Consider the following 16645-nt stretch of genomic DNA (forward strand, 5'->3'; position numbering starts at 1 on the left):
ACTTATGACTGGAGTTTACAGGGCGGAGCTAGTCACCATAAGAGATAAATTGTGTGGGGTACAATAGGTAGAGTCGGGGACGACACGGTTCTTTTACGTTTTCCTGTGCGCGGACTGTGTCAGTGGTCGGCGCGAAAAACTAAACTCTTCTCAATCCGATTTAATTGAAAAGTGAATCCAAAGAGGACTGTAACATGTCGGCCAATAAAGAAGCCGATGGTGGATGGAAGACGTTTGTGTGGAATTCAGAGAAAAGGGAATTTCTTGGACGGACTGGAAGCAGTTGGTGTAAGTAGCCTACTTATGTCTCAAAATCACTCGTAATACAGATGAGTATGTGTGTAATACCATCGATATTAACACACGACACCAGAGGAACGGTGAAACGCAATAGAAAAAGGCGCTTCATTGATTCGTGTTCGTGAAACAGCACCTGTTAGATCCTACTTTGGTTTTTTAAATTTAGTGTGTCGTGACTCCAATTATCAATGGGACGTGTGTGGTTGCTAGGCCGATAAATCAAAGATAACTGTCGATAAGGTACCATCAATCCGCAGCCCCCACACGTCTGGCCGATCACTATGACATAAAAAGGTGTGTTAATGGTCAATTGGTACTATTTTTTTTATTTTTTACTATTAGGCTATGGGGCTGTGTAAGAAACAAAGTGAGATTATTAATAACGAGTATTCATTGGACCTAACGTTACCAACGTGTGAAAGGGAAAAAGATTAGACTACTGGGCCTATAGACCATATGACTATTTATCGATTAGCTTTCGAAAAAAGGCGTCCTTTCTCAAAAAGGTCATTTTGAAGGGCAGTCGGTCTGTCAAGATTTGTTTTCTCCCAAATCAAATATTTGAAGTTGAGTCACTCATTCTCCGAGTGCGGACTAAGGCTGTTTAAAACATGTTGTCAAATAAAGCTTTTTCCCCGACCGAGGACATATGAAATGGGATTGATTGATTCTTGGTGAATAATATCGATGTCTGGTTGTATTTCGCCACAAACAGCGTCCAGGTCCACTCCACAGAGGTTGAGTTTTGGGGTTACAACGAGTACACAACTAAGTGTATTTTTTAAACAGAAACGTCCCCTCACGACACGTTGTCGCCGAGGTCTGATTTCCGTCTCGGTGCCTTCGCATGGCGGCTGGATGGTAGATCACGACTCACATGTCCCCAGGGGCCTCCTCCATCGCAAAGTTTTTTTCTCTCCCTCCGTGTAAAAAAAAACTTTACAAGGTCGAACGCGGGCATTATCATTTGGTTTCCGAATTCTCTAACCAATTCTTTTCCGCCTTCGTGCATCGACAGCATGCCACATTTAAGAAAAGTTGTGCAATCGCCGATTTTATCTGAACGCAACAGGTAGTCGCTTTCAAAAAAAATGTCGACCTTCTCTTTTTATTGAGAGATGACGCAGATCCGCCGCCGATTAAGGCCCCGATCACGAACCGTATGTAGTTTGTCCGCAAAGGGATTTGGCGTGATGAGAGAGAAAATGGCTGTTGCGTCCCTACATTATGAGTTTGCATATACTTCGTATTCTACCTGTAGGTTCAATGAATGAACTTATTTGGATTCAACAAGTAGCCGTACCTTAAAGGTAAAAGGCAGAGATACATTTAGAAATAGAGAGACATCGAGAGGGAGGAGCAGGGAGGCAGAGAGACAGAATGATATAGGGAGAAATGTACAGGAGGGGAGAAGACAGGAGGGAGAGAGAGAGAGAGAGAGAGAGAGAGAGAGAGAGAGAGAGAGAGAGATGGGTGATGCTGAGAAGCACCCATCATTGGTGTGGATGGGGGAGGTGCTCTCTATTCAAAGTGATCCATAGGGCTGTGCCAGCAACACAGGCCATGTGGTTTAGTTTCATTTCCATTGATTGAATTTAAATGTTAAAGCATCCGACCTGCAACACTGCAACTGCCCCACTCGGACATCATCGCCTGTTGATAGCCACGATCTCCGGTCGAAGTAGTGATGAATAATGTACAAACTTTGTTAGAATGATGCAGCGCATTACTCTTGGCCTTACAGGTCTAATAGGAGTTAATGTCTACCATTTTGCGTTGTATTCATGGTGCACTTATGCTTATACCAGAGTATCTGGGTGTTCCCTACCTATTTGTATTTCAATTGCCATCCCTTTGGCTTTTTCTCTCCAAAAGTCAACAAACCTGAAACTCTATTGTGTGGCTATCTGTTGACATGTTAATGAGTTCTGTAGCCCCCCCTACCCTTCAAGCAGGCCAATGCTGAACACAACATGTAAAATACAATCTACCATTAAAGATGTCTTTTTGATAAAGACAATGCAGTGCTTGGTTACTTATTTAGTTGGGTGGTGAAATTAACTCACACAGGCCTATCAGTTAACACAAACCCTTAATATGGTAAAAAAAAAAAAAATAGAGTTTAAATCCACCATTAAGGCAGATGGTTTCTAGTGAGTGACACAAAATCTTGAGCAATGCAGAATGGTCTGAGTATTTGTCATGGGCGTGGACGGCATATTTCCAGTAAAGATTTGTGACCAGGTCACCCTGGTGACAAGCATTGCGAGTATATAGGCCTAAGCATGTAGCCCAAATTTCCCTAGGATATAATGAAAGTTCATACTTTCTTGTATTTGGCTACACAAGAATCAAAACATCAAAGATAGCATAGTTTTGATAGCAAATACCACACTTAATATCTAGTAGGCCAACAGTTTATTTAACCTGTGAAATTATTATTACCAATTACTTTAGCAAAATCCGACCAAATCTCATGTAAATTTGCTTCCATTGTTTTAAACAAATATTGTATGTTGAATTGACTAACACTTTAATAGCACACTTTTATATAGAGGTTAAATAGGAAACTTTTGTAAATGCATCAAACACATTCAAAAGTAGATCCCGGGACTAGTAGCACAATATATTTAAATGTATTTATGTATCTGCTTTGGAAAATAATATGCTGGTCATATTAGTATGACTCATAGGTTTCTAAACCCTAATTCTGGTGGCGTTACAGTTATAGACTTTGAAGCCAGTGATGCTAACGCCGTTCAAATGGCGATTGCTTAATGCTTAAGATAGTGATTCAAGGGCTGGCTCTTGAATGTTCACTGTTCGGTGAATTACCATTTGCAACAGGACACAGAAGCAGACATCTATTGATTTGCTTTCCACAGGCTTCCAATTAAGTAGGACATTAGCGGTTGAATGGCATTTGCTTAATGACCTATCTCTTCTCAAGGACAGTGTTGGTAATTTCAACTGAGTGATACTTGTCAACTGTAAGAAGGATTGATAACTTTGATTAGCTGGGCCCAGGTTGGTGCATGTGTAAAAACACAATCACGAAACAACCCACGCACGAGAAGCATGTTGACCCTTCCTTTGCTGAAACATCGTTTTTTTTCTCTCTCGTTTCTCCACAGTTAAAATCTTACTCTTCTACCTAATATTCTACGGATGTCTGGCCGGCATCTTCATCGGGACCATCCAGGCTCTGCTGCTCACGTTGAGCAATTACACGCCCACCTACCAGGACCGAGTCGCACCCCCAGGTACCCAATACCTACTGTCTAACACTTATCATCCAGACCGGCTTACACTCATCATCCCTGCTTTCTAACACTTTACCGACTTACACTTATCATCCATACTGTCTCACACTTTACAGAATTACTGTCTTACACTTATCCCTACTTTCTAACACTGAGCCGACCTACACTTATCATCCCTACTTTCTAACACTTAACCGACTCACTGTTTTACCCTTATCAGACTTACTGTCTTAGCCTTATCATCCCTACTGTCTAACCCTTATCAGCCCTACTGTGTACACCAACTCCTTCGGAGCTCATATTGACTGTCAAACACGTATTCTTACGTTGCCATATGTACCGTCTAACACTAAATTGATCAAACACCTATTACTCGACTGTCTAACACTAGCTACTCCGACACCTCTTTTCTGAAGTCTTACACAAAGTCATCCACACCTCATACGTACTGTCCGACACTTCTTTCCTCTCTATACGAACTGTCTAACACTAAGCGATCCAAACCTCTTCATACGTATCAACGTTGAAATGATCAAAGACTTTTTACTGTACTGTCATAACACCAACTACTCCAAAACACGTTCTCTTATTGACGGTCTAACCTAAACTCCTGTCGAATATGTACTATTCTGTACCTCTCTGTACAACACTAACAGTTTTCTATCTGTCTAAACTACAATGTACTGCCAGCACAGATCAAGCTCAGTAACGTTTGTGTGGGCATTTTATTCACATAATTGCTCGGGATGTGAGGAATGTTAAACACACTTTTGATTCAAAATGACGCTTATTCGTGAGGTGTTGTTGCTATGCATCCTGTTGCTGCCGTCTGTGTGTGTGTGTGTGTGTGTGTGTGTGTGTGAGAGAGAGAGAGCTGCGATGTGATTTGGCTGCTGCCGGCTGGCAGGAGTCTGACCTTAGTTTCGGCCATTTTGTCCTTCACTGCTCGCAGCCAGTCAATGGCTTCCCCCTCAGGAGTCTGTTGAGCCTGTTATACAAACACCGCACACTTTTGTGTTCAGCAGAACTCAAACGTCCATTTGTCATGTGAACGCATCTTTAACATGTTATAGCCTCGGCCAGAGTCACGTCAGACCGGTTTCACTTCGTTCTTGTTTGGGTGGTTGGGAACTCTTTTTTTTTTTTCCCTCAATGAAAGATTTTTGTGGATTTCGTTTTTTCCCTGTTGTCTTTCGAAAAGTGTAAATCCTCACACGCACACCCACGAAGGATTTATGGGGCGAGACATAATGAGACATCTGTGCGCCAGTTTGCGTGTGCATGCGTGTGTGTTTGTAAACAGCCTTGCGTCCCCTGCGAAGCTCACGACTAGCGGTAGCGGCGTGTGTGTTTGCTTGGCCCATGCTGAGGCCCTCTGGGTATTTTTAGCAAGGCATTGTAAAGGAGAGAGAGAGAGAGAGAGAGTCTCTGTGCATACGGCCACGAGCCTGCCTGCCGATTCCCCTGTCGGCCATTTCCTCTCCCTGTCAACTGACTCTGACTCGACGAAGTCACAACCAACACAAGTAGGTGTGGAGCTCTTGGAGCCAGGCTGAGTTTCCATTGGTGGGCAGATAAAGGAAAGAGCTTTTTTTTTTCTCTCTCTCTCGTGCTCTGTCGGTTGGTTTGAGAACCGCCCCCAACCCCCCCTTCTGGCTCTCTCTCGCTCTCCCTCTCTCTCTGTCTCTCGTTCCAGGGCTGAAAGTTTCCATTGAGAGAGAGAGCCGGGGCAAGAATGATAGGGGGGGGCTTGTTCAACTTTTAACGAACAAGGAAGTCAAATCAAAACAGAACCGAGTGTCCTTGTCTCACTCCTCATCTTTCCTCGGCAGCATTCTTCTTCCTTTTCCTTCTCCTCGTCCCAGTTGTGACATTGAATGAGAGGATTTCCGTGTTTTGGGAGCTCCTGTAAGATCTTCTCCCACATTGTCTGTCCATGCCCCGCCCCCTCAAGGCTGAGGCCCGCTGAGAACGCTGTCTGTGGAAAATTACTGCAGCAACACCTCCTGCCCCCCCTCTTCCCCCCCCCCCCCCCTGTAGTGTTCAGCATTTATTCCGTAAATGTCACATGTCTGTTGCTGCAATAATGCGTTGAGTAATATTTCCACAAGAGATGAAAATAGGATTTTGAAATTTGTGCATTTACACTCAGTGCCACGGGAGGGAACTACGTACCGATTATGAACGCCCAGACACCACAACATTACATACAATGGTGGAACAGGCGGCATGAAGATTACAGCCGTGTTCCTTGAGTAACTCCTGTGCCGTGTATCCTCCAGGTTTGTCGCACACCCCGCGCTCTGAGAAGTCTGAGATCGCCTTCAACATGAACGACAAGACCACGTACGAGAAGTACACCAAGTCCATGACCAGCTTCCTCGAAAAGTACGACGCCAACGTGCAGCTGGACGCGGGAAAATTTGATGACTGTCCAGGTAAAGTCTAATTACACATATATATATATATATATATATATATATATATATATATATATACATATATATATATATACACATATCCATCCATCCATCCATCCATCCATCCATCCATCCATCCATCCATCCATCCATACATACACAGCATATATATACAGCTGTCAATCGTCCTCTACAATCCCATTCAAATTCCATTCTTTATTATTTCGAGTGTCTGAATAAAATCAACATTTCAATGCTACAATTTAACCTATTATTTATATTTACTATGTACCTATACACATATGCATTGCCAAAGCCAATTTTAACATACTAACCTAGAGTGCATTCTACCAATTAAAAATGTATTTTTAAATTATAGGCACAAAATTATATGATAGACAATTATTTGATATGATATAAACGCCAACTCTCGACGGCATTAAGCCAGTGAATTGATCTGTTTCACCAATCACATTCGGGTATCTTTGTCAGTCACCATGGACTGTACATAAGTTGTAGGACATAGCAGAGATAACAGCCTACTTACCTTTCTCACACAGTGTTCTTAGTGTATCCATAGTGGTAAACCACAATCAGACCTATTATTATCGCTATCTGTTACATCTCGATAGCAGTCGACTCGGCGCTACAAGCCAATTTTTAATTGCACCTCGGTAGGGGAATACAGGTTGCTGTTTATAACATGACGGTGTGCATTTGTATCGCAACAGTTTCACTTTAAATAGCAACATCGTACGAAAGAGTGAAAGACTATTTTAGGTTCTTTGAATTAGGGTTGCCGCGGTATACGGTATTACCGGTGTTACCGGTGTTGAGGCCAACACCGTTTACTCGGTGTTGCACACCGCCAACACCGTTTTCTTTTTTTTTTTTTTTTCAGTAACAATAAAAAAATTCTGTAAAAATGAATAATAGAATTATAATTAAGAAAATTAAAATGTGTATAATAGGCCACAGTTCTGCTCTGTGCGGGAGAATTGTCGCGCCGAGAATTGACGTGCTTCCTTACAAGACCGGTAACCATAGCAACGCCGGTAAACAAACCCCGCAAAGCCCAATCCCTACGTGAGCTCCCCGCGCTACGGCCATCCGGAGGCGCACAGAGCTTTTGGCCGTGATATTATGATACATAAAATTATATTATACTATATATATACTATTATATATAGAACGTTATAAGACGCCAAGAATTGGCGCGCTGCCAGCCGCTGTCACCGAGTGTGAGAGGAGAGTTGACGGAGAAGATGGCGGTTGACCTATAGTTTCAAAGTTACCGTTTATACCGGTGTTGACACGAGCGTATTACTCGGTGTGAAAATGTCCACACCGCGGCAACCCTACTTTGAATGTTAATTTCCGTGGGAATCTGGGCACCTCTGCTACACTCTGTCCTCATGTTGTCCTAACCAGGGAGACATCCACGCCATGTGTATGCGTGTGTGTTATAACTGACGCTGTTCCCGCATGTGCTCCCTCGCCAGACACGCCATCCGCGCCAATAAAGCGCAGGGACCTGGAGACAGACAAGTCCATGCGCCGGGCCTGCCGCTTCTCCCGCTCCCTGCTGGGGGTGTGCTCCGGTGAGACGGACCCCTCCTTCGGTTTCAAGGAAGGCAAGCCCTGCCTCATCGTCAAGCTGAACAGGATCGTCAACTACATCCCCAGGGTGAGTCTCCCCTCCCCCACATACCCGGGTGCCCCCCCCCCCCCCCCCCGGCGCCACCTGTCCCGGCTTGTTCCAGAAAGTTATTCAGCGTAGTAATGACGTCTGTGATTAGAGAGGTCATTATAATGTAATTGATCATGTTGTTAAACTGTGTGTTATTATAAGACCGACGTCAAAGAGTCTAGCATTTCAGATGTACTGATGGTACACAGTGTACTGGCACGATCCCTGCTCACTGCTGATTTAAACTCGGACGCCTGTTATAGATACGCCTGATTTTATTCAAAAGGTGTATTCAACTGTACTAGGTATTTCATGTCGTCGTCAGATAAGACAAGACAGACGACAATGAACAGTTTCACGTCGCAAGTGATGTTGATGGCAGAAAGCCATGGTGCCCGGCCAGCAAGTCTGATCAAATCCACCAAATCTCTCCCCTCTAGCCCGTACAAGACAACGCGACCCTGTCCCCGGCTGTTCTAGCCAGACAGAAGCCCAACCTGATCCCTCTGCACTGCACAAACAAGGTACGGTACTTACGATCTCAAAAGGCTTCAGGTCACCCAAGCATATAGTACGCGTTTTGTCCAAACTTTCACCTCATCTTATTCCACCGTTACAACAATAGCCGACATCAAGTGGTAAATCTCTGGCGTTTTTTTTCCTTTTTGCAGAGAGAAGGGGAAGAAGGCCTAGTCGGCGAGATCAAGTACTACGGCTTCGACGGCGGCTTCCCGCTGCAGTACTACCCCTACTACGGCAAGCTGGTGCACCCCCAGTACCTACAGCCCCTAGTGGCGATCCACTTCACCAACCTCACCATGAAGACGGACGTGCGCATCGAGTGCCGCGTGTACGGCGACAACATTGACACGAGCGAGAAGGACCGCTACCAGGGACGCTTTGACGTGAAGATAACCATCTCCTTATGACCCCCGACCGCAAGTGCCCCCGCCCCGTCTCCCGCCGTGCCCCTTCAAACACAGTTCTAGAAATTAAAAGTAAAAAAAAAAAGAAAATAGTAAAAGTCGAAAAAATTAAATAAAAAGAGTTCCAATAAACAAAAGAAAAAAAACACGACTAGTCTTGAAAACGAAACGTTCACGCTATACAAGACCTTAAAAAAAAAAATTAATCTGTGTGCTTTACACTAGCTTTTTTCTGTGTATGTCGAAGGGGGTTAGAACTACATGAGGAGTTAGCAATACACAATATTTATTCTAATGTAAATTGAGAAGTATTCCTTGAGCCAGGGGGACATGTTCACCTATTACTGTAAATTGCGATTCCACTACTGATATGTAGCGAGCTGTGTGTCCGTCTCCAGTGTCTCCCTGATGTGGTCTCCCCCTCTCTCTATATATATATTTTCGGAGTGTTCAGTGCTGTAGTCACGCCACTTATACTGGCCTTCCCATGCTTCCCTGTCTCGTGTCGTTTGCTTAGCTTTAGTGGTCCAAGGTGTGTGCGTGTGTGTGTGTTTGTGTGCGCCTGTGTTTGTTCTCTGTGCAGGTGTGCTAATCTTAGCGTGAGCGTGTGGATGTTGTCATGTACTTGTACTAACTGAAATACTGGCATGGTACTCTCCCCATGTGTGAGTAAAAAGGACTGCACTCCCTGGAATCTCTTCCTCCTAGATGATGTTGTTGAAGTATATGTGTGTACTTGCTCTCTCTCTGTGTTTTATTCACGGTTGGCCACGGGCAGTGGACAGGGTCTAATTCTTTCTCTCTCTATCTATCTTTCTCTTTGTCTCTCACTCTCACTCTCTCTCATTCTTCTGTTTATTCCAATTTCAAAGCGGAGCCGGATATCCCACGCTCAGAATAGACAAATCCGGCCCAATATTTTGGGTCTACCGTCTGCTAACGAGCAGTTATCGCAACCCAAGAGATACAATGCTGGCCTGGCAGTGCCCGGGTGGTGCCAAAAACTTGGCATGGATTTTCACTTACTGACCGTGGGATTTCTCACTTCTTAAAAAATAAAATGTGTAAACTTAGTGGGTCCAGTGTGAATGAGTATCACTTCTGTCCGAACATGGCAACTCAATGCTTTTAAAAATCTTTTTATTTGTTTTCACGTTTTTTGATTTTAGAATTTATATTTTTTTTTGCTGGAGACATCACATGATGTTGTGTAACTTTCTATCGAATGTTTTAGCCATTTCCATGGTTGAAGAATTGTATATTTATGCAGTTGTACAATTTTTTTTTTGCAAAAAGAAAAAGTGTAACGTACGAATGCAATACCAAAGTGGCTGGTGAAAAAGATCATAAGAAGCAACGCAGTGCCCATGTAGTAGGACGTCAAGTTGGTGTAACAGTGCTTAGAGTCCACGTGGAACAACACAACACCATTTACTCTTGTCACTTTATTTAATCTGGTGAGACTGAAATAATTAAACAGAAAAATAAGCCTGTGCTGAAGTCTTAATAAACACATTCAGGAGTGATTTTCTAACAAACTTTTTTTTGCTTTAACCATCTAAAATCTTGAAGAAGTACTGCACCTGGAAGAAGAAGGAGGAAATGTATTATAGAAATGAACCACTTTATATTGGCGATTAATATTGATACAGTACAAATGGGGGGGGGAGGATGTAGCATTAATGTCAAGTGTACTGATAGCTGGATATGAATCTTTACATAAGATAAGACGTACTTAATTAATCCCAAACGGGAGGGACAGGAACATACGTGGAACTAGTATGAACGAGGCACACGGTGCTCTCGGTAGTTCCTGGTGGTCGTTCGGGAAGGAAGTGTGGTACTCGGGGCAACCTTTACGGCAACTATGAACTACCAAGCGGGAATGTGCCCCCCTTCCCTCCGCCTGGTCCCAGGCTTAATGATTAACAAGGACACGTTTGTCCACAGCCGCTCCACGGATCAGGAGCTACCCTGAACAATAGTGCCTAATGAATCACGCCTGCTCACTCGGCTAAACAATGGCTCGCTTCACATTCCACCCCCCCCTCTCCTCTCTCTCTCTCTGGTCCTAACCAGTGTGATCTATAAGGGGGGCCCCCTCCACTGGCCCACAGGGGAAGTCATGGGACCCGCTTCCCAACAGCGCATGAAACGCTGCACTGAGCTCGCGTCCCCGCTGCCACCGCCGGCGGCCGCTTCAAAGGAAACGCTCACGTGTTGCGTGTGCGTCGGGTGACGCCATGTGAAACAGCGCGGTAGTGTGCGTGAGGGCGGGGAGAATGTGAGTGGGAAGGGGGGGGGTGACGACCGGACTACCTCTAGAAGTGCGTCGTCGGGGAGGTCGGTGCAGTGCACGGCGTTCTGGACCTTGTCTTTGCCGTACAGCGCCCGCAGCGTCTCCGGTCGTAAGTGGCGTGCGATCTCCTGTCGAGTTCAGGGACAGTTGGTTAGTTAGCAGGGCCTGCCTCGCTTTGAATGGGGCCTTCGGGTAGGATCTGAATACAGGACAATGTCAACTCATCCATTAGGCAAACCACACTGACAGAATATATGAATCGTAAACGGTGCCAGGGGGCGGATGGTTTAATTCAATCAAACCTTTAACCCGGGCAGTGGTAATGCGCCGTGCTGCCACCCAGGACAGAATAACTACAGTACACACAATACACTAAGCGAATATGGGTCTAGTCTAAGTGATGAATTTGAGTCTATAACATGCAACTCTTGCGGTTGGGTACGCCCTTTGAGTCCATTGCAATGAACTGCATGCGAGAGCAAAGAAAAACCTCATCCTGTACCAAGCACTTCCCCATTAAGTTCAACCCAGCCTGTTTCAACACAGGAAACAGGCTGGGTTTATCAGAACAACTAAAGTCGTTCTGATATCTCAGACCCTTCTCGACATCTAGATTGCGTCCAATGCAATATCTTTAAGAACTGCAGGGATATGTGATTGGGACGGCAATGACAACGAGGACACCATGATCCCTCGCTAGCATCAAATACAACCAAGCCGAATCCATGCCACGGCTAGGTAGCTAGCCCAAAGCTAACCACCTGTCATTTCCTCTCAGAGGTCAGGTTGCCAAAGGAGAGAGAGATGTCTTTTTTTTAATGAGAATAAAATGGCAATATTCCCATTAGGGCTTCGGAGTCCTCATAAACCAATAAAACAAATATGTCACACCCCTCAATTGTGTCGCCATGCCCCCCCCCCCCCCCCTCCAGACCGCTGCCCATTCAGAGCTAGTGGGGGTGTGGCGCGCGTCTTCATTACTCGCTGACCTCCACTCAAGGACACGTCTTCATTTCACATCGACCTCGGCCACACGACGGACACATTCTAAAAGGGGAGGGCGGCCGTTCGGCTCCCAAGGTCAACGCTCAGCCCTTTGTCTGGTGGGAGAGAAGATCCTCCCAACGGGACCCTGCTGCTCAGGTTTATGTTAACCCGGTGCCTGCCGTTAGACTTACGACCCTGTGAAAACATCACGGAAGGGGGGTTATGAATGCCATGCGTGTAATGCCTCCCGTTCCCCCCAGTATGCACTGCCGTTGGAAACAGGAGAAGGTGAATGATGGGTTTGGCAAAAACACCATCGGTGTCACGACACCGTCACCTTCTTGGCTGTAACTCATGTCGAGGCTGCTGCTGTTGCTGCTGCTTCGTCATATCAGGCCCTGGGAAACGTCACCACACGGCCGCTGCCCCTGCCTGCCAGGCTGCTGCACTTGGCAACTGCCTCGACTCCATTTTGTTCATCAATTGTTTCCATGGTAAAATAATAGCCTCCAGAGATTTATAAACCAAAAGACAAAAGGCCGGAAGCGGTGTGTAAAGAGGTCATAAACCTCTTCCTCAACAGACGCCGACACAATGTCTCTGGTCGCTGCCTTCCAGGGACACGTGAGGAAGGGGAACAGCAGAAATAATGGCTTAAAAGGCAGTTTAGTTACGCAAAGGGGCTCAGAATAAGGAAATAAGCCCTGCAGATCTGGTATGGACTCTCAGGAATGGTAAAACAAGTGGGTAAGTCGGTGGTTAGAGTGGAGGAGCTGGGAGCTGAAACCAGACCAGGTCAAGGTCACTCGAGCAAATAGAAAATATTAGGTTGATAATCATTTATAATTTTATCTTACTCAATATAATTAACATGAGTGATACTATTCACCTGGCCAATAATATACGTTTGATCAATAACATAAACATGACACACAGGACTGTCGATTCTCTTTCCCTCTCTACATGGTTTGAGTCATGAATAGAGCGCAGAGCGGATGATTTGAATGTGACTGGGGAGGTTGGGGCGTGGCGTTATGTTTACATATCTACTCTACTGTGGCGAACAATGGACCGCATGTAGCTGGTGGTGAAGGCCACTCTCTAACATCAGCAATCTGCTCACTCATTAATTTACCGGATCATGGTACATCCATACCAACCATGTATGTTTTGCATCCACACTAATAAACGGTTTGTTAATAAATGAGCAAACAGGCCAGCACTGAAAGAGAGCAGTTTAAATACGGTAGAAAGCAGTTTAAAAGATTAGTTCTGAGAGAGAGCGGTTTAAAAGACTGTAGTTCTGAGAGAGAGAGAGAGAGAGAGAGAGCAGTTTAAAAGACTAGCTCTAAAAGAGAGAAGTTTAAGAGACTGTAGTTCTGAGAGAGAGAGAGAGAGAGAGAGAGAGAGAGAGAGAGAGAGAGAGAGAGAGAGAGAGAGAGAGAGAGAGTTCAAAAGACTGTAGCTCCGAGAGATAGCAGTTTAAAAGGCTAGGTCAGAGAGAGCAGAACAGCTCGATGGAGACCAAAGTCAAAGCTACAAAGTTGTTTTTCACACAGTGTCCGTTTTTGATTCTAAAACGGTTCAAAAGAGATCTGATCCAAACAGCTAATATTCTTATCTCAAACTATACATAAGAGGTCTTATGGGTCGTGACAAATTAGACTTTGGAAGAAGAACAGAGGATTCTTTTCAAAAGAATGATAGCGCGGTATGTGTTTGCTGTTGTCGGTAGCGGGTCATTAAAGTATCCTCCTAGCTCTCTAATCTCCCATCTGCCGCACCGAGAAGACGATGTCAGAGTGCTCCTGAACTTCTTATCTCCAACCTCTACTGGCGGCAGGTGCTCTGATTCTCTCAGCCGGCTGCAGTTCCCCAGGGACCTCTAGGGGGTGCTGGTGGTGAGCACCGGTGCTGCCAGCCTCCCTGGAGATCATAGTATGCATTAGTCGCGTGACTTCACCGGTTACCGTGGTAACGTCCAAGCCCAGCCAAGCCCGTGGTGGGTAGGTAACCTTGGAGCAGAAGCCAAACAGCCAAACTCGCTGGCGCGGTGTCCACAGACGACTTAATGGCCGACCAACCAACCAAATTAATAGTTTCAACAGGAAGATTTACCAACCCAACTGCGGCATTCAATGGAACAAATAAATACCTTGATCTGTATAGCAACCTCAAATACTTTGTTTTACAAAATTCTTCAAATAGTTTCTAAGAACATAAACCTGTGTATATTATTAGATATAGATAGTTATTTCAACTATTTAAATAAGAATGTTGTCTCAGTGAAGCTGTGATTGTTATTACACCCTAGCCTTTGGCACACTGCGAATAATAACAGTTGAAGAAGATGAAAGATAACAACATTACAATGCCGGTTATGAATATGATCGATATGCATTTGCTCGTTGACCAGATGTAATGACGGCCGGCTGCATGCAGTGGAGGGCCCCTTATGGAGTCATGTGACCTGGCCAACCGTCGCCCACCAGATAACTTCCTACTTCCTGTCACACGCACCCACACACATCATATCATATATCCTTTCACAATGCACCACACAATCTGTATATTCAGAAATCCCATCACAGGTCATATCTCACACCTTGATTCATTTACCTCCTATCCTATGTCCACCATAACTTATCATACCACATATCAAATCACATACAACTTGTATCAGACCATGTATAACATCATACATCACATGAATACAACTGAACAAGCCTTTTCTAGCTATTGAAGAAGGGGTATTTAGTGTAGCAACACTGTCATGCTCTACTTGCAAAGAATCTAAAGTGAGCTTTTCATTGAGATTAAAACTCAGAAAATAGGTTATATTGTTAAAGTAACCACGGTAACCGACGGGCTTGGGGAACAAGGGCCTTCACATGACACACCAACACAGCCCTACAGCACACACACACACACACACACACACACACACACACACACACACACACACACACACACACACACACACACACACACACACACACACACACACACACACACACACACACACACACACACACTATTTTATTCCAATGCCACTAGAAATTACATAAAGTCACATTGCCAGATTTCACATTTGAACCTTAAATCAAATCTAACTCATTTAGAGGTGAAAGCCAGAAGCCACTAACAGTGCAGGTGTCCTTAAAGTCATGGATGTGGTGTAATCTACACAGACTGACCTTTTAATGGCACCAGGGACAGTTAAGTACGATCATTCATCTTCATAACTGTTATAAACCAAGAAACTAATAGCTGTAGTTCAATAAAGAGACTAGAGTAGCAGGAATGTGGGGTCATATAATAGTTTACAGAGTATAGTATAGTGTATATTGTACAGTAAAGTATGGTGTATAGTATAGTATGATGTACACTGTATAGTGTATAATGTTGTAAAGTATGGTGTTGTTTATACTATAGAGTTAGTGTATAGTATGGTGTAGTGTTAGTGTATAGTGTATAGACGGCATCATGTATAGTATGGTGGTGTATCGTATAGTATGGTGTATAGTATGCTGTATAGAGTGTATTATGTATAGCATGGTTTATAGTGTATAGCATGGTGTTTAGTGTCCAGTATGGTGTAAAGTGTTAGTGTATAGTATGGTGTATAGTGTATATAAGAGTGTATAATGTATAGTATGGTGTATAGTATGCTGTATAGAGTGTATAATGTATAGTATGGTGTATAGTGTATAGCATGGTGTTTAGTGTCCAGTATGGTGTAAAGTGTTAGTGTATAGTATGGTGTATAGTGTATATAAGAGTGTATAATGTATAGTATGGTGTATAGTGAATAGTATGGTGTTTAGTGTATGGTATATAGTGTATGGTATAATGTATAGTATGGTATATAGTGTATATAGTATAGTGTCTAGTATTTAGCATTGCTTCCCAGCCTTTGACCTTAGGTTTCCCACTAAATAGTCATCAAGACCTTTTCGGACCAAGCCATACGCAAATAGTAAAAAATACTTCATGAATACACATGCAATGACTCAGCAAAGAGTGCCAGCCCCCTATTGTACCCAATTATTACCACAAGAAGGTCATGGCCGCTGGGAAACAGTGGAAAGAAGAAGTCAGCAATGTTGCATATGCCTCCCAGTGTGTTTATTTAGCAAACACAAATGAACACAAAACCTCAATGGAAAAAAAATACAATGGAAAACCTTTGATGGAATGCACAAAGGGACACTCGTTCTGAAATTATAACAAGCCATAATACTATATTTACTGAAAATATAGTAGATTGGTCTATTTCGAGAATAAAATCCCACGTACCGCAGTACCCGTGTATACTACAAGTGGTACACATACATCGGGTGGCAAAACATGCATATAATATGGAGTATAGGGTCTAGTATGGTGTATAGTGTCTAGTATTGTGTATGGTGTATAGTCTTGACTAGTGTTTAGCTGGGGGTGGGAGGGGGATGTAGAAGTCTGGACTCACCGGGTCGGCCGGCCCACAGAAGTCCCGGAAGCTCTTTGGTGTGTCGGAGCCCCGTACCTCCAGGGCCAGGCAGGGTCCAGAGCACAGCTCGGACACCATGTTCTGATAGGAGCAAACTACATGTTAACTACAGCACAGACACCATGTTCTGATAGGAGCAAACTACATGTTAACTACAGCGCAGACACGATGTTCTGATAGGAGCAAACTACATGTTAACTACAGCTCAGACACCATGTTCTGATAGGAGCAAACTACATGTTAACTACAGCTCGGACACCATGTTCTG

The 16645-nt window shown here is 44.2% G+C and overlaps 2 protein-coding genes across 2 annotated transcripts in view; one reads left to right on the top strand and one right to left on the bottom strand.

Annotated features, from left to right (window-relative positions):
* Positions 1-10125, top strand: atp1b1a (ATPase Na+/K+ transporting subunit beta 1a). Its single transcript, XM_060066702.1, has 6 exons — positions 1-288; positions 3435-3563; positions 5846-6001; positions 7486-7670; positions 8114-8197; positions 8345-10125. The coding sequence occupies exons 1-6, from the start codon at positions 195-197 to the stop codon at positions 8600-8602; spliced, it is 906 nt and encodes a 301-aa protein (XP_059922685.1). The 5' UTR covers positions 1-194; the 3' UTR covers positions 8603-10125.
* The window catches only part of nme7 (NME/NM23 family member 7), a 19560-nt gene continuing 11703 nt past the window's right edge, over positions 8789-16645 (bottom strand). Inside the window, exons 10-12 of the mRNA XM_060066698.1 lie at positions 16357-16458; positions 10919-11026; positions 8789-10182 (exon numbers count right to left, since the gene is read on the bottom strand). Coding sequence (XP_059922681.1) covers positions 10150-10182; positions 10919-11026; positions 16357-16458 — 243 coding nt within the window. The 3' untranslated portion in view covers positions 8789-10149. The remainder of the gene's footprint in view (positions 10183-10918; positions 11027-16356; positions 16459-16645) is intronic.

The sequence above is a fragment of the Gadus macrocephalus genome, chromosome 12 (genome assembly GCF_031168955.1).
Source record: "Gadus macrocephalus chromosome 12, ASM3116895v1".
In the NCBI taxonomy this organism is placed as follows: domain Eukaryota; kingdom Metazoa; phylum Chordata; class Actinopteri; order Gadiformes; family Gadidae; genus Gadus; species Gadus macrocephalus.

Bases quoted from the DNA above. Each gene is read 5' to 3' on its own strand.
- atp1b1a (XM_060066702.1), top strand. From the start codon at position 195: ATGTCGGCCAATAAAGAAGCCGATGGTGGATGGAAGACGTTTGTGTGG. The intron at 7,671-8,113 runs GTGAGTCTCCCC...TCTCCCCTCTAG, and splicing joins TCGTCAACTACATCCCCAGG to CCCGTACAAGACAACGCGAC. The intron at 8,198-8,344 runs GTACGGTACTTA...TCCTTTTTGCAG, and splicing joins CTCTGCACTGCACAAACAAG to AGAGAAGGGGAAGAAGGCCT.